Source organism: Polyodon spathula, chromosome 36 (assembly GCF_017654505.1).
Source record: "Polyodon spathula isolate WHYD16114869_AA chromosome 36, ASM1765450v1, whole genome shotgun sequence".
NCBI lineage: Eukaryota > Metazoa > Chordata > Actinopteri > Acipenseriformes > Polyodontidae > Polyodon > Polyodon spathula.
Window position 1 is genome coordinate 42,314 of NC_054569.1, and position 18,687 is coordinate 61,000.

The 18,687-nt window shown below is 39.4% G+C and overlaps 1 protein-coding gene across 1 annotated transcript; it reads left to right on the plus strand.

The window, feature by feature from the left end:
• The first annotated feature begins 2,262 nt into the window (after window positions 1-2,262).
• LOC121303939 lies at window positions 2,263-12,261 on the plus strand. The gene is made up of 4 exons (XM_041234841.1): window positions 2,263-2,423; window positions 2,499-2,594; window positions 6,999-7,067; window positions 10,562-12,261. The coding sequence occupies exons 1-4, from the start codon at window positions 2,360-2,362 to the stop codon at window positions 12,067-12,069; spliced, it is 1,737 nt and encodes a 578-aa protein (XP_041090775.1). The 5' UTR covers window positions 2,263-2,359; the 3' UTR covers window positions 12,070-12,261.
• The last annotated feature ends 6,426 nt before the right edge of the window (window positions 12,262-18,687 follow it).

Consider the following 18,687-nt stretch of genomic DNA (forward strand, 5'->3'; position numbering starts at 1 on the left):
GTGTGTGTGTGTGTCTCAGTGTGTGTGTGTCTCAGTGTGTGTGTGTCTCAATGTGTGTGTGTGTGTGTCTCTTCAACTTATACAAAGAGCTTTTCAAGTGGAGAAAGCAATCATAAAAGGAGCCAAGTTAGAAACAAGAACTGTGTGGTGTGTCTCAGTGTTTGATGTGGAGTTGCATGTTCTCCTCATGTCCGCGTGGGCTTTTTCTTAGTATTGTGGTTTGTGCATCGTCCTGTGATGGACTGCTCTTCTGTCCAGGGTGTAGTCCTGCCTTGCTTCCTGTGCCTATCGGGTTAGGCTCTGGAACATAATTTCCTGGTCCAGTGCATGAACTTCAATAGCAGTCTGCAGATTTTGTTTTTTGTGAAGGTCATTTTGTATTCTCATTAGACTGAAGAGATAAGGTAAATCTGCTTTTCTATGTAAACACTAATCATTTACCTTGCGGTGAATGTCCTTATTACCCATGCCTTTCAAGAGCACATTTCAGGTTAGCCAAAAATAAAGCAACCTGTACCTTACATCTCATGTAATTTGTTTATATCAAATTCTCTCCAAACCTTTAAAATATGTATAACAAAATCACTTACATAAGGGTATTTTAAACGACTGTTATGCTTCATACATATTCCATCTTAAAACAGTGCTCTGTGACAGTAAACCCGATGTTGTTGCTGTCATATGTTGTATAAAAAGGAAAGGAGAAGTACATTTGTTCACATTTCTGACAATTGAGGAAATCTGGTCGCAATGGAAAACTTAACTTTAAAATAACTGTTCAGAATGTTATGTGTTTAAGTAACCATGGGCTATATACAATTAGCAAATGATTCAACGGCGCCTGTCAATCAGCTTCCAGCTTTACCGGGAATAATACAGTAAATGCCCTCTGGAAAGCCTCAGCACCAACTGGAAATTACTTTTAAAATCAATCCGCTCGTACACCGGCATTTTTGTAAGTAGGGGGTTGAAAAGTTATCCTTAAAACAAAAATGATTTTCTAAATAAAAAAACCTCATTGCTTTTTTTCTTTATATGTGAATTTGTGGCAGCGTGCAATGCTTTCCCCTTACCGAGGCTACAAAGAAACAGGCACACAAGGTTTATTTAAACCCAAAAAGGTAAACAAAATGTCATTTAATGCTACCAGCGATGGTAGCACACCGAGGCCGGTACTTTTCTGTACAAATAACAGGAATCAAACACAACACAGCTCCAAATGATAAGTAAAAGTATAAACTTATTATTGTTTGGTTGTATCGTGCTGTATTAAATGTTCCTCCAAAATAAACAAAATATTTGATCACAAAAAAAAGTATAAACACAAGGCGTGCATGGCTCCTCACTCTTCCACAAAATCCACATTCAACACTGTAGCTGAAATTGCTGCACCCATCCAGTCTGAAAGCAAATAAAGAAAACTATCAAAATGTTCTTCAAACTTCTTGTTAAAACTTGCGTACATCTCATGTTTGTATGGCAAAAAAAAAAAAGAGCATTTTATATGAAAAGTGGGAAGTTCAATTGGAATTCAGCGATCTACGATCTGATCTGAGGACGTTACCCCCTGAGGACACTTGGTAAGTGGACCCAGTGTGCAAGCAGCCATATTTCTCACACAACTTTCTCTACTCCCATCCGTTTATAGAAAGATGACAATCAATTCCCTCCAAAAAAAACATTGACATGTCGGCTGCCACATCATTTCCAGTGCATGAAGTCACTAACAGACTTCACAATTCCTGCTACATTGGTTTATTTTTTTTGTGAAGGTCTTGTCAATAGACTGAAGAGATAAGGTAAAGCTAACATCAATCATTTACCTTGCAGTGAATGTCCTTACTGCCCATGCCTTTAAAGCGCACAGATAAAAGCACAAAAATAAAACACCCTCTACATTACCACACTGTAAAAAAATCAAATCCTACCAAGTTTATAGTTCTTATTTTAGGAAAATAATTTCGATAAGTAATATGGTTTATTTTTTCTTAACATACAACCTTAAAATAAGAATATATATATATATATATATATATATATATATATATATATATATATATATATATATATATATATATATATATATATATATATATAGGCTGATAGTAGAAAATGCTAATGTGTAAGATATCACAGCCCTAGTGGCATTTTCTAATATCAGCCAATTTTTTTCTTATTTGAAGGTTAATAATGAACTTTGCCTGCCCACTCCCGCCTTCTCTTCCCTCCTCCTTGCTTTCCCTTCTAGTGCCCTTGGTTAAAGCAGTATCCAGGGCACCACTGATTCAGTAAATCTGTTTCCTGTCAAACTGCAGCAGGGAAGCTAAACAGTTGGGGAAGAGAAATACAGTGTTTGAACATGGAAAAAAACAATTGCAGCTGGTTGATCTTTTATCTTCTTTTCCAATGTCAAATCTTTCATGGTATGTATCATTTCATTGAAATTTCAAAATTTCTGTGATTTGTGTTCCATTGTAATTTGTTTCCTCTTTTTTCAGCATGCTTGCTCAAGAATAATACACCAGATGTTTCTTTCATTGAAGTGGAAAATAACTCTTCAAGCACGAAAGTTCACCAGAGACAAAAAAGATGGGGTGAGAGCCATTTTTGTGTGACTGACATTATCGTTATAGATCACATAGAATTAGTATTTTTAACTTCATGAAAGTTATTTTTTACATTTAAAATGTAATGGTAGGACTCATTGATTACTAGTGACATTTTTAGAGTCAAAATAAAAATGTATATATAATCAGGGTGCGATTTGTTACATTTCGGGGGGGGGGGGGGGGGGGGGGGGGGGGGGGGGGGGGGGGGGGGGTAAATAGACAAACACACAAAACATATTGGCATGTCATGTCACATTGTAGTACAGAATTGAAACCGCAAAGACAATCACTATATTACATGTTATACTGAATCAAATGTTAAAAAATGATGAAGCTATAAATATAAAGCTATATATTATATTTCTGAATACGAAATCAAAACCCCAAATACAACAAACGCTAGTTTACCCGTCGTAAACCTGGTTCCCTGAAAGAGAAGATGCACACCAAAACATCGTTATGGGATACACTCCTCCTGTAGGTGTCACTGATTTCTTTCTATCAAAGCTGCCGATAGACTTTCTATGACCCCCTCGGTCCCGCCTACCGAGGTTACATAACTGTCACGCAGGGGAGCCTCACTCTCTTTTCACGTTGAGAAGCACTCTACAGCCCCTCTGAAATCGAAGGGAGAAAGTCCCTTGGTCCAAATGACGATTGGTTTATCGTAGGGGTAAAATAAGGCCACCGCATGTCCCAGAGCCGACGCGAGGGAGCGGTTGAATGGCCATCTCTTTCACGACGAAACCGTGAATGTCGACCGACGCGACCTCGCGGTTGGTGGCCAGCTTCTCTTTCAGGGAACCAGGTTTACTGTAGTAAACTAGCGTTCCCTTTCAATTCGAAGATGGCCACAAAAACATCGTTATGGGAAACATGTCCCAGAGCCGTAGCGAGGGAGAAAAGAATGACAGCATATGAGGGACGCCTAGCCCTGCCTGACCAAGGTCAGCGGCGTGAGCGTGCAACATCGAGGACCCTAGTGCCCACAGAGGGCAATGAGGGATCTACCACATTCAGGCGATAGAACCTGGAAAAAGTATGCGGGGTAGCCCAGCTAGCCACATCGCACATTTCAGCCATGGAGGCACCTCAAAAGAGGGCCCATGACGTAGCCACACCTCTCTTGGCTCAAACGGGGCCTGCGTGAGATCCTCCAGTACAATCTCAAGGCTCCATTCGGGGAGAGTGGCCCTCCTAGGAGGGCGCAATCATAGAGCGCCTCGGAGAAACCGGGTAGCTAGAAAATGCGCGCCAGGGGACACAGTCAACGGGAGCATGGAAAGCAGAAATAGCCGCTAGGTAAACCTTCAGTGTGGAAGGTGATCTGCCAGCCTCAAGCAGATCTTGCAGAAACTGCAAGATGACAGGCCTGGGACAGGAGACTGGATCATGACCATTAGTACAGCACCAATCTTGAAAATATTTCCACTTATAGGCATACAGCGACCTAGTGGAATGCACCCTAGCATTCTGCAGAGTACCCACAACCTCGTCTGACAGCCCTAAGGTTGACCAGCGGTCCCTTTCAGGGGCCAGACCCATAACTGGAGCCAGCCCAGCTCCAGGTGTCAAAGTGTGCCTCTCGTCTGACTGAGGAGACCTCAGCAAAGCGGGATCTCCCAGGGTGGGCTGTTCAATAGCTGGCACAGGGTTGAGAACCAGATTCTCCTGGACCACCTAGAGGCCACTAGGAGAACTAACGCCTTCTCTGATCAGACATTTGAGAAAAGCCGGTAGTATTGTCAGAGGCGGGAACGCGTAAAGGAGTGTTCTGGGCCATATGCCACAGCGGTGGAGGGAGTACCACAGGGGGCAGTGTGTTGTCTACGCCGAGGCGAAGAGATCGACCTGCGACTTCCCGAACCATTCCCAAATGCGCTCCACCACCTAAGGGACTTCTTCACCCGTCTAGCTGTAGGAGATGGGGAGCAGTTGCGGGTGGACACAGACGCCTGCACACAGGGAATCCCCCCTGAGAGGCTCTGTGACTCTGGGAGATGCCCACTATGGGGGATAAATGCCCCCGTGTGACTCTCTCCAGGCAACTGGCGAGCACTTGGGGCTGAAAAGCCGCACAGATGCCGCAAGAGACTTGTCGGGCGGTAGCAAGGACTGAGTCTCACGCACCGCGGTACTAAAAAGCACTGAAGCAGCTATGCACTGTGCCTACCCTGACTGCGTGGTCACACACCTGAGCAGTGCGTAAAATACAACAGGGGGACAGGGCGGGCAATTGGCTTTATAACTCTAACATAAAAATTTTTATAATACAAAAAGTTAAATATTACAGTACAGATGGGGGAGACAGCATTGTCTGCTTGACTGTAAGACCTACACACGTGGCGAAGGCCAACGCAGCCCATGTATGTCTCAACTCAACAATGAGGAAGCCTTGCGATGAGTATACGACTGGTCTGGCTGTAAGCAGCCGCGCTGCAGCTAGTCCTCTGCGCAAGCACGGGGACGTGCAGCTACAATCAAAACAAGGCCCGACCTGCAGCCCGCAGGCAGCTGGTGGGCTAACGCGACAGAGAGGACAAGGCAAGCCCAGCCCCATGGAGTAGCAGAACTCTCCCAAGAAAGAAAGGACGAAAAAACACACACAATCCTTAACAATAATACTTACCGTACTAAGACGTACAGTAAAGAGAAGCAGCCTGACACACAGCGCGAGCAGGTGCTGATAGTTAGAAACAGAATAAAAAGACTACGAATTAAAACTACTGATTCCGGGAAAAGCCGTGAGGCTGGCTTTCATCACGTGCAGGGCAACCAGCAGTAGCTTACGCAGCGCTTTTTAGAAGAAAAAGGGCTCAATGCAACACAGAGAGGTCTTACCATGCCAATCATGAGAAGGCGAGGCTCCCCTGTGTGACGGTTATGTACCCTCAGTAGGCGGGACTGAGTGTGTCACCGAGGGGAGAGAGCCTATCGGCAGCTTTGATAGAAAGAGTTCAGTGACACCTACCAATAAGCAGGCGTATATCCCATAACGATGTTTTGGTGGCCATCTTCGAATTGAAAGGGAACTACCTTTATTGTAAACTTAAAGTGCACTCATGACAAGTACTCACACTGTTACGCTTAACCTCATTGATAGCTATATAGTGAAACAACAGTAAATGGAACATTACAGACATACAGATCATCTTTATACAGCTAAACTTCGTGGATTTGGCTCCAGTGAACCCAAACTCCATTCCTTTTTTTTTTTGCTTTGACTTTTTGAACACACATAATGCAGTATACATTAGATTTATCATAAAATATTGCATGTTTAAAAATTCCTGAAGAAAGCCATTGTTAATACAGAATAGTATATCAGGGAGGGGGATGACAATTGAAGGTGCAGTCCCAGGGATAAAAAAAAAAAAAAAGAGCCACAGACATCCCATGTTGAATTTGTTTAAAGAGATGAGTTATGGTGGGATGTTTCTAAATGGAATTTTTTAAAAAAGAGCCAGTTTAAAATATAACGGTAGGTTTCATTCATTCTTTTGAATTAAACAATTCCGCTTTTAAGAATCAACTACTTATAAGAGTCAAAATCACCTGGAACTTATAAATGGAGTGCACAGTTTTGTGAAATATCAGAAAATGAATTCCTGTGTATTTCAAGGTACAGTCGATTCTGGCTAATTGCATAGGCCTAGGACCAGTGTGACATTATGCACATAACTGGAGCATGTAAATAACAAAGTAACAAGGGAATATAAAGGGAAACAATGACCAATGACTTATTTTAATCAGATTCATACATTTTTTTCCTCTTATTATCCTCGTATTTTATTGCAAGTATCTTAAAATTAGATCTTCAAAACAATAAACAAACAGTTCTCTCAATTCAAACATCACTAGCACGGCATCATATGAAACGTAACGTACAATTCTAATTGTATATATCGTAACTATAGTAAATATAGTAGCCTGTGTTATGCAGTACAGTAACGTTACTGTACATTCAATGCACACTATTCTCTGACAGCACACAATATGAAAAGCAACAATACAGCCAAACAAAGGACTTACGGTGCATATTAAGTGCATATTCTCCATTATTCCACTGCCAAGATGTTGCAATCGGGCCTGTAATCGAACCCAGGACTCTAGAGCGGCGAGGCGCTAACCACCACACCTGAGAGAACATGAAAACATAAAATCTGTGATATACGCACACAAGATGAAATGAGTCGGGTGAACCCAAGTGATGCTTCACTCTAAGGCACTTCACCGCATGTGTAGGATGCATCCTATAGCCTGGAGATCACGTGCGGTGTGAAAAAAAGTTTGCAAACATTTTCATCACCCTAATAGTTGACGTTTGGAAAGCATGGTATAAAATTTGAATCCATAAATAACATCATATTTTATTGTTTTATTCAATAGTGGGATTGCTGATCCGGATTTCCCTGGAAACAACAGATACTGCATTGACAGTGGTCAACTCTTTGAAAGGTATGTAGACTCTACAGTCTTCAAGGAAGGCTGTGGTCTGTTCTGTTGGTCTGTCTACAACCAGGGATGAAAATAACTGTTGTATGTAGAGCAATTCTGTGACTCAAAATACAAATTGCATAGCAGAACTTGGGAATTGTGTAGCTGTCTAATCTGGCTTGTATGAAAAACATGCTGATTATTAAGACAGCGTCCGTCATGATGTGATAGGTGTTACAGAAACTTGGTTGTCTGAGAGTGATGGGGACGAATATAATATTTGTGGGTATACACTGTATAGGAAAGACAGGCAGGACAGAAGAGGTGGAGGGGTAGCACTATAGAAACAGTCTTGAAGCCCAGGTGTTAAACCTGGACAAAGAAAATAAAGCCGAATCAATACTGGTCAGAATAACGGACAAAAATTCAAAGGCATAATAATAGGAGCATGCTATAGACTGCCAGATTCAGACGGTGAGCAAAATAATCTGTTATACAATGACATTAGAAATGCATGTAGCAAAGGAGAAGCCATACTAACGGGGGATTTCAACTTCCCCCATAGAAAATGGGAAAACCCGATGGGTAGCACAATGAATGAAATTGAAATGGTGGAAATGACAAATGACTGCTTCCTATCGCAATTTGTCAAGGCACCGACTAGAGGGGAGGCATGTATTGATTTAGTCTTTTCAAATAACAAAGACAGAACAACTAAAACAGAGGTCAGAGAACCACTGGCAAACTCAGACCACAACATGGTCTCATTTGAAGTGCTTTTTAAAACCCCAAAAGTAATGACTAAAGCAAACTATGAAGGTATGAAACAGAGACTAACAGAAGTAGATTGGAGTAAAATAGAGAAAACATCCACAGAAAAAGGATGGCTGTTCTTCAAAAATGTAGTATTAGAGGTGCAAAACAATTACATCCCTAAAGTAGACAAATCTAAATGTAAAACTAAATTGCCAAAATGGTTTAATAGATCAATTAAAAAAAATATTCAGTGAAAAAAGGCACTTTACAGAGCATTAAAAAAGGACCAAAAAGAAACATAGTACACAGAAAGAGTACATGGAACTGCAAACGTAAGTCAAAAAGGAAGTTAAAAAGGCCAAGAGAGAAATAGAAATGATCATTGGTAAGGGGGATAAAACAAATTCCAAAATGTTTTTCCAATATTACAACAGCAAGAGAACATTCAAAGAGGAGATTAAATGTTTAAGAGATACAAATGGCAAAATCGTAGATGAAGAAAAAAAAATAGCAAATATATTAAATGATTACTTTTCACAAGTTTTTACAAAGGAGGATACGGACAACATGCCCCACATGTCATCCAGTTCCTATCCAGTTTTAAATAACTTTAGCATAACCGAGGCAGAAGTGTTAAAGGGACTAGGAGCTCTTAAAATAAACAAATCCCCTGGGCCGGATTAGATCCTCCCAATAGTACTCAAAGAAATGAAAAAAGTTATTTACAAACCGCTAACCAAGATCATGCAGCAGTCTCTTGACACAGGGGTGGTACCGACAGACTGGAAAATTGCAAACGTAATACCGATCCACAAAAAGGGAAACAAAACCGAACCAGGTAACTACAGACCAGTAAGCCTGACTTCTATTAAATGCAAACTTATGGAAACTATAATAATATCCAAAATGGAAAATTACCTATATGGTAATAGTATCCTAGGAGACAGTCAACATGGTTTTAGGAAAGGGAGATCGTGTCTAACTAACTTGCTTGATTTTTTTGAGGATGCAACATCAATAATGGATAATTGCAAAGCATATGACATGGTTTATTTAGATTTCCAGAAATCTTCTGACAAAGTCCCACATAAAAGATTAATTCTCAAACTGAACGCAGTTGGGATTCATGGAAACATATGTATGGATTAGGGAGTGGTTAACATGTAGAAAACAGAAAGTACTGATTAGAGGAGAAACCTCAGAATGGAGTGAGGTAACCAGTGGAGTACCACAGGGATCAGTATTATGTCCTCTGCTATTCCTATTCTACATTAATGATTTAGACCCTGGTATAGTAAGCAAACTTGTTAAATTCACAGACGACAAAAATATGAGGAGTGACAAACACTGTTGCAGCAGCAAAGGTCATTCAAAATGATCTAGACAAGATTCAGAACTGGGCAGACACATGGCAAATGACATTTAATAGAGAAAAGTGTAAGGTACTGCACGCAGGAAATAAAAATGTACATTATAAATATCATATGAGAGATACTGAAATTGGAGAAGGATTCTATGAAAAAGACTTAGGAGTTTTTGTTGACTCAGAAATGTCTTCATCTAGACAATGTGGGGAAGCTATAAAAAAGGCCAACAAGATGCTAGGATGTATTGTGAAAAGTGTTGAATTTAAATCAAGGGAAGTAATGTTAAAACCGTACAGTGCACTAGTAAGACCTCATCTTGAATATTGTGTGCCGTTCTGGTCACCTCGCTACAAAAAGGATATTGCTGCTCTAGAAAGAGTGCAAAGAAGAGCGACCAGAATTATTCTGGGTTTAAAAGGCATGTCATAATCAGACAGGCTAAAAGAATTGAATCTATTTGGTCTTGAACAAAAAAGACTACGCAGCGACCTAATTCAAGCATTCAAAATTCTAAAATGTATTGACAATGTCGACCCAAGGGACTTTTTCAATCTGAAAAAAGAAACAAGGACTAGGGGTCATAAATGGACATTAGTCAAAGGCGCATTCAGAACAGAAAATAGGAGGCACTTTTTTTACACAGAGAATTGTGAGGGTCTGGAATCAAATCCCCGGTAATGTTGTTGAAGCTGAAACCCTGGGATCCTTCAAGAAGTTGCTTGATGAGATTCTGGCATCAATAAGCTACTAACAACAAAACGAGCAAGATAGGCTGAATGGCCTCCTCTAGTTTGTAAACTTTCTTATGTTCTTATGGAACTAGAAAGAAAACATTATAATCAACCTTTTGGTGCATCCTCCTGTAAGAGAGCCGGCTGTGTGCGTGTGTCGGTCAACTGTGTGTAGCGGTTACTTTTCAATACACCAGTCGAAAGCTTTGCTTTACATTTGTTTTTTGTGCAATGTGTTTATATGATGGTGTGCATGCTTGGCAGCATGTTTTTGTACTTTTAAAGGCCTTTGAATAAAAAAATAAAACCAAGCTTCATAAACGTAATGTTTGTTTCAAAAAGCCAAAGCAATATTTAAGCAAAACACATCTACCGTTTGTATTGTATTTCTTTTTTTAAAGCTTTGCTGGAGTCGGCTTACATGTAAACCATATAGCAACACTGCGTATTTGTTTACTGATTATGACAGAAGTATCGCTGCATTGTCTGCAGTACTTTATTTAACGTGTGTTTCAAAACAGATAAACTGAAACAGTTGCATTGCTTTTTAGTGAGCCATACAGAAATATGCATAGCGTTTATCGTGTATTGGCTTGCAGATTGCAAGGCGATACCGTTTCTATCCACCCCTGACTCAACTTTTTTTTTGTATGTATTACAGGTGGCTGTGTATACCGTCCCAACATATGCCTCTACAGAGACAACATTGCGAAGTTCGAAATCCAAGAACAAAATCTTTCCAGGATCCTCAATGAAAAATACGAAAGTCTGTTGACAAATGTCGAAAAGTTTGCAACATCCGTTTTTCAAAACATTGAAATTAGCCGCCACATTGAGGACATTGTCATAACTGGAGCACATATCAATTTTGGAATGTCGATATTAAACAGCACAATCAAATTAGAAGAGTTTAAAACAAATGAATCAGTAGTGATGGATTTTCCTGATGTTTCCCAAAATTTTATTGAAAAGTTTTACATGGAAAGGGAACGCTCTTTTAAGAACCTGAATATTGTGCAAAAAGCATCTTCTTTGTTGCACCTTGTTAACCGTCTTACATTTAAATCAGTGAATAGAATCATCTCTAAGATATCATTCGCATTGTCTAGTAAGAGTATGTTGAAAGAGGAGTCATTCAAAAGCTTTTATCACAAATACACACAGGAGTACCTGTCTCAATGGAAAGGTAAGTCTGGTGTTTTCAGTGGGCCAGTCAAACTGTCAGAAACTCTCAGGGCAAAAGTCAGAGGCTTTGTAAAAACAGCCAGCATTTATATAAGGGATTCCGCAAAGAATTTTTACAAAAGCAAAACATTTTGGGGGACCACAGCAGTAAGTTTGGCAGGTGCAGTAATATCACAGGGCCTACAAGCACAAAGGTATATTCAGATTGAAAATGAGATGAAAATCTTGATGGAAAATCACAAAACTTTAATTTTAAGTCTTAAAACTGTTGAACAAAACCTCACCGATTCAATTCAAGATATAGATGAACAATGGCAAATCTCACTTGATTTCTTTAGGAACTTGACCTCGTACATAAATGATACCAAATCATCTTTTGAAGACATACCTGCAGAGCATCAATCCAAGTTAAAACATATGCCCAGTTTGCAAACAATGATAGAAAACAACTTTGAAAATATTAGTTCTAGCAATATTTTAATGAAACAGAGAATATTTTTAAATTATCTGACTGAAATGAAGGAATCAATTAAAAAGCTCAAAGCTGTTATCTTGCTAGAGCTACACCTTTCACTAGGGACCGAACGGGAACTACATCATAACAGGGAGGTTAATGATATTGTTGCTATTATAAATGGAAAACTTGACAATGAGGAAACTATGCATCAAAAAGTTGATAAGAAAAGAGTAATCTGTGAGATAGCTAAAAGGCATGAGCGCAATTATTACGATTATTACAACTTAAATGATTTTAGACCAAACTGCCCAAACTATTTAGATATGGATGTGATAGAGGCAGACCGCTTAAAACTCAAGAGAATAATGACAACGTTAAACTCCATACTGATGGTTTGTGAAATGTCTCACTTTAACAAATGCCCATCTCTTTCAAACATTTCACAAATTCTAAATTTAAGCGAAGAAGAAACAAAAAGATTAATCAAAAGTTTTATGCCACACATGTTAAATGTTATTAAATTGTGAAAAATCTTGAATGGCTTTTCAGAAAGTAAATTGAAATACATCAGTTACACACTGAATGCATATGTAATGGGGATAGATATTCTTGCTATTGCTATCCAAATTCAGGAATCATAGTTCCACGGTTAAACACTGTTTGGCATATTTTAATCCATCTTGTAAACAAACTCTGTAATAAATGGTGGTTGGACAATGCTTGTTTTGTAATATCTCATGACAAAAACACCGTCAATGTAAAAAAACAAGTTAGAAAAAGTAACAGCCATTTAAAGTGGTGATATCAAACACAAAAACTCAAGTTAGGAGAAGCAATTAGGCCAATCTTGTAAATTATCAAGCAAATAGGAACAATTGCAAAGGTGCTGGGGACCAAGATTCACACAATTCTTGCTTCTAACTTGGCACCTTTTTGATCGCTTCGCTCCACTTGAAATGCTCTTTGTATGACTTGAAGTGACTGAGACACACACACACTCCGAGACATACAGACACACACACACTGAGACACACAGACACACACAAACACACACACACAGCATTCAAAGTATACACGATCATCTCCTATACCTGTAACATCGAGTGCTGTTGTCGTTATTGGAACTTGGATATTTACAATTGTAATGGAAGCTCCAGCGTCTACTAGCAATTTGCATTTGATATTATTAATGCAAGCTTTTATATAAATCCGATTGCCTTCAATACAGATATCAGTATGAGAGACGGAGGCTGCATATCTCTAGGTGGGACCCACAGAGGAGCGGAATGGGGGAACCTCGTGGGAGTCGCTTTGCTATATCTGTAGCATTTGTTTAACTTCGTCATAGTCACCCCTTGTTTGATGTTCCTTAGGTTTCCCTTTCTGTTGAAATGGTCCCTGCCCTTCAGCTCCACCCCGTTACTCCAGAATTTTTGTTTTTTATGTCCTTTTCTTTTGCAGTTACCACAAATTTAATCTGTATTCAGTTCTTTGTTTTCTTTGTACTTTTTGTCTATGCCTTCTTTCCATTGAATCACTAAAGCTTTTTTACTCTTGTCAGCCTTTTCAGACGCTTTTAGTTTGCGCTCTATTCCTTCTCCCCATTTCATGATTTCCATATACCAGCTGTCTGACGGTCCACCATGCATTTGAGCCTTTTGTAAATGTGGACGTGCTCTGTCTAATACCAAATGTATGAATGCTTGATCATCTTTTCCTGAATTGTCATTACCACTGAATGTGTGATACAGTTTCCATTTGTCATCCATGTACAGTATGTGGTAAACGGTTCTTTAGCCCACTCTCGTCTGTCTGCAATTCTTCCCCAGTCTACTACTGGGGGCTCTCGGGCTGCTTTTTAAGTCACGGAGTGCCTCATCAATTTTGCTCCTGTTGAAGTAGGACAGACATTAAGATTTGCCATGGGTCTCTAATCGATATGTGAACGTATGTGCTTCTAATCTACGCCACCAAGACTCTAATTTACCATCTTCTGGGAATTTGCCCAGCATTTTAATGTGGTCCTGTACTTCGCTGACTTTCAGAGGCTCACTGTCAGTGATAGTTTGGAAACAGGGACCCCACTACTCGTCTGTCACGCAATACAGCTACCGGTGCTTCCGTTCTGTATCGATCCTCTTGATATCGCCACTCTTCCTCTGCTAATCTAGCCCAATCCACTTCATCAGAGTCATCGTCATCAGTACCGTCGTCACTGTCTCTCATTTGTACTAGGCGGATATAATGATGTAATAGCAATGCCACGTGTAATTTTTGGTTTTATTTTATTACACAAGGGGTCACTGTTGACTTGTATTTTGTAAGTTTTGAATCTACTTCTATTTTTAGATCCTGACACTGTTGTTTATATTTGTTTCTGTCTTTTTCAGTGACAGCCGTTTAATATCATTTTGGTATTTTCTTTATTCTAATAGGTTTGTTAATGCATTGGTCGTTTTTATTCTGTTTGTGTCATTTTTGATTTTACTGCCAGTTTCTTGCCACCATGTAGACAGTTCCTGTTCAGATTTCCACTCAAACAGACCAATTCCTTTCTCTTTTGTTTCTTTTAGTATCCTGTTTGTTTTTATTAATAATACTGTCAATTATTTCTCCCTCTGGTTCAGTTTTAATATTTATTCTTGTCTGTAAATTCCTGGAAGTCCCTGTCACTTCAAAATACACTATTTGATTTTCTTTTTCTGATTTTCTGGGCACACTCGACCCTTATATCTTATTATTTATACTCTCCCTTTTCACTATTATGTGTGATTATTCAAAGATTAACTCACCCGGTCAGGACCATAATAATGGAACCTATGATAACAATATGCCTGCGTAATTCTGCTGTTTTTATTATTCACAATGTCATTTTATTGATATTTTTAGTCATAGTACAGGTAGAAGTTTTGGTTGTAGAATTTAGAACTATAGCACATAAATAGTCATTTTACCTTTGTTGACATTTTCTAACATTTCTCCCAGTGGAAAGCATTTTTCAAACTGCATCCAAAAGTCCCATGGCGTGGCACAACACAGCCCACCCACCATTGATAATTTCATCCCACCAATAATTTAGGAAACCAGGAGAGAAAATAAATAAATAAATAAAACAATTGATCAGCATTTTTAATCAAACAAGAATTCATCTTGTTTCAGTCTGTCATTCAAACCATTTCTGTGGTGTCACCATTGTCATTCTTAATCATTTTCGTTAGTCAAAGTCGTCATTGACTAACACAAAAAACCCTTTGTTAATGAACAGTTAGTTACCAATTTCGTTGACAAAATTAAAACTGCGTAACCTAAAAATGATGAACCCATTTTTGCTGGAAATGTTCTTTCGGACAGTGGTGTAAACGCTTATGAATCCTAAACAGAGTGTCTGTACATCTCTTTACTCAGGCCTTCCAGCCTGTCAGCTGAACTACCACAAGGGTGCTGCACTCAATCGCTTCTCTATGGATTTCACCTCCTAGATTTTCTAGAGTTCATTTCGGAGGCCGTGCCTTCGAGGGCTTCCCATCCACGCTGCAAAAACAAAACACACGTCCCACCGTCATTTACAATAAATAAATAATAAATAAACAAACACAAAATAACATAGGGGCGGAAGGGGAGACCCGTTCTAAAAATAACTGAACAGGGCTGCACGCCCTGTTACATGTGTATTATGATGTGTTTCTTTTAATTGTATTATTGGCCTAGAGAGATTTTATAGTCTTATTGCACCAGACAGAAGGATATCTACATCATCAGAGGGGAAGCAATGCAAATGGATGGAGATGCAGATGGATCACATTAGTTTATTGCAAAGCTACGTCTTAGTTGATGCTTATCTTCAAATCAGTTCAAATCAGCATGAAGTTTAACATCTACTCTCATGTAATGGAAATTAGAGACAGATGCTTCCATTGTCTTGTATTACCTGTTTTATCCACTCTTATGCCACACAGACTACACATTTATCTCCTATCTGGTAACATTTTTGTTTAATAATATAGAATCAACCAGCAAAACAAAGCACATAACAATACAATGATCATCAGCCACTAAAGTACAGTACAGTGATCATCAGCCACTAAAGTAAAGTGCAACATGAATATCATTTCCTGGATCAATTATGCCAGGAAAAAAATTGCCAAATGCTCCCATTTCCAAAGTAACATCAAGTCTCCTACTAACACCCCTGTGAACTATACCATCTCCTCCCTCCTCTATCACAACTGTCTACTGCTCCAAAATCACACCTCCCCTCTCCCCAGCCAGCCCTGCCTGCTCCCTCCCCACCCCTCTGCAACTCCTTCTCACTGATCCTTCTACTCCCACCCTGCACTCATCAGTCAATCACGCCTGATTTTATATAGTGCCTTTCAAGGTGGGCCAGCTTCACAAAGCGCTCATTAAAACAATTCAGTACAATGGAAAGACTTCAAAAATATAATAAAACCTAAATACAATGAATATTAAAAAGATAAAAGGAGAATTAACAACATTTTAAGTAAAAAAAAAACAGCAAAGCAGTTACAGAATGAAAAGATTCAGAGAAAGCCAGTGTGTGTGTTTTAGTTTGGATTTGAACGGTGAGAGGGTGGTAGGTAGTGGCATGGACAGAAATGGAAAGGTTATTCCAGAGAGTAGGAGCTGCACAGCTGAAAGAACACCAAGAAACCGACGATTTGATTTAAGAATAGCTAGGAGGTCGGCCAGAGTCAGAGGATCTCAAGTCACCTGTGAGACAAAGCAGAGGAGACACACAAGGAGGACAAGTCTGCCGGAGTTGTTAAGAGATTTGAATGTAAGTGGAATAATTTCAGTACACTAATTCTGTATCTGGAATTCATTTCAATTGCTGGAAATTGCTCTTAAGTGTACCGACACTTGCTGTACACTGCCCTGGCTCTGACTATTACTGTACTTTGTATTTGTACTTCCTGCTAACTTTAATACGGTATTTTGTAACCACTGTGTAATGATTTTGCTCATTTTTGTTACAGCGTTTCATTCATGTTCGGACGCCAGGTAAGTAAATCCTACCACAGTGTTCAAATGAAACCCTGCTTGTTATTTTAGAGGTCTTAATACAACTTAAACATAGCATTTACTCCTAGGCATGTTAGCAAATAAGGAAATGAGGAATACTGTTTTAATGAATTCACGTGTGTTCTTCAATTAAGCAAGATATCAATAAAAAGCAATTAGCCATTAATTCAGACAATAAAATATTATCCAAAATAATATTTACAGAAAGGCAAATTCAGTCAATAGAAAACTTATAGAAAGAATAATATATATTATCTTGGGATCAAAACAAATAATGTCAAATAATGACAGCTTTTACAATTCATCTTTGGAATTGACAGGTTACCATGATAAAAAAGTATTTGCTATGAAAATAAAGAAACAAATATGACTACTACTGCTGATTGCAAATGTGAAGAGACCAGTTTTGAACCTTTCCTCAATCCCAGTGAAACACACTGGGATGTTCTGAACCTTTCCTCAATCCCAATGAAACACACTGGGATGTTCTGAACCTTTCCTCAATCCCAATGAAACACACTGGGATGTTCTGAACCTTTCCTAAATCCCAGTGAAACACATTGGCATGTTCTGAACCTTTCCTCAATCCCAGTGAAACACACTGGGATGTTTTAGAACCTGTTTGAAAATCAGAACCATCAGTCCCTCAATCCCTTGGTGAACTGGCAGCTGTTTGGATCGAAGAGTTCTGCATCATTCTTCCAGATCACAGTTTAGTTCCAAGTGTCAGTAACAGGGTGTGCGCTGGGATTGCTGCCATAGGAGGACTTGCAGTCTTTTCTTTAATAGATTCACATGTAGCAAAGCCAATGCTTGTGTAACAGAGGTAAAATATTTGTATTTAAGTATATTGTTAAATTCTGCTGCAAATCAGTAGCTTTCCAACAGACTTTGGGTTTAGAGACACCTGCTGGTGGAATGTGTGTATTACATATGCAACTGACTGGAATGTACCAACCTGTCATCTAAGAAAAAGGGGTTAGTTTATGAACAAAGTAATGGATGAAAATAATATGTTAACTGTTTGTAGAGTGTCTCACTAATGGAACAGCGCTTATAAAATGTATTGTTGTAAATAAGTGGGGGTTTGAATCGTGTAGTGGCATATTATTGTCTAGTGATTTTATTTTAGTTCACTCTCCCACCCCTGTAGTTGTGTGTGCCTTCATGTCCAGTTACTTTTGTATGTTTCCACCGGTCAGATCACTAACAAACCTGGTGTCTGTGATTTACTGCCGCCGGGGATTGCTGAGACTGTCTGCTGTGCGAAAGGAGACCCATGAATGGGGACAGACAACCGGGTTGAAGACCGTGAGACGTTACACCTGCTGCCCCAGTACTGTTAGTAATCTCCTGGATTTCAAACCAATCCCATAATCCAGTAGGGGTGGGTCGATCAGACGCGGCAGTAACATTCAGGCTGTTCCGAAGAAATAAATAAATAGACAGTAAACTATTTGATCAGAATAAAAGAACAAAAACAAGTGTGTTACGACATGTTTTCAGCTGACACTGAATGTTCTGATAAATTCTCTGGTGTGAAATACATCTGAGTGAAACTCAAAAGTGGAAGTGAAATCGTCTTAAATGTTGAGTAATTTGTATCCGGCGCATTAGAGATAGCAAAACAGGGTGTGACTTTGTGCAGAAATGGCAGCAAACACTCCTCGTCTGGAAGAAGAGCTCTCCTGTGCTGTGTGCTGTGAGATTTTCAGGGATCCTGTAACTCTTCATTGTAACCTCAGCTTCTGTAAAGCATGTCTGGATCAGTGCTGGAAAGAGAAGGAAGCTCGGGAGTGTCCGGTGTGCAGGAGAAGATCTTCAACTGAGAGGCTTGCTGTGGATTTCAGGCTCAGGAACATTGTGGAGTCCTTCTTAAAAGAACACAGTCACAAACCTGCAGCTCCTCCTGGAATACTCTGCAGTATGCTTGATGAGAAACTGAAGCTGTTCTGTGTGGATGATGAAGAGCCCGTCTGTCTTGTTTGTCAAACTTCAAGAAACACGAGAATCACAAATTCCGCCCAGTCGAGGAAGTTGCTCAGGATTATAAGGTAAAAGTCACTATCTGTATCTTTAAACACAAGCTAAGCCTTGTGGTT

Coding starts and splice junctions, on each gene's coding strand:
- LOC121303939 (XM_041234841.1), top strand. CDS start 2,360: ATGGAAAAAAACAATTGCAGCTGGTTGATCTTTTATCTTCTTTTCCAA. Junction 2,424..2,498: donor CCAATGTCAAATCTTTCATG/GTATGTATCATT, acceptor CTCTTTTTTCAG/CATGCTTGCTCAAGAATAAT. Junction 2,595..6,998: donor CCAGAGACAAAAAAGATGGG/GTGAGAGCCATT, acceptor TTTATTCAATAG/TGGGATTGCTGATCCGGATT.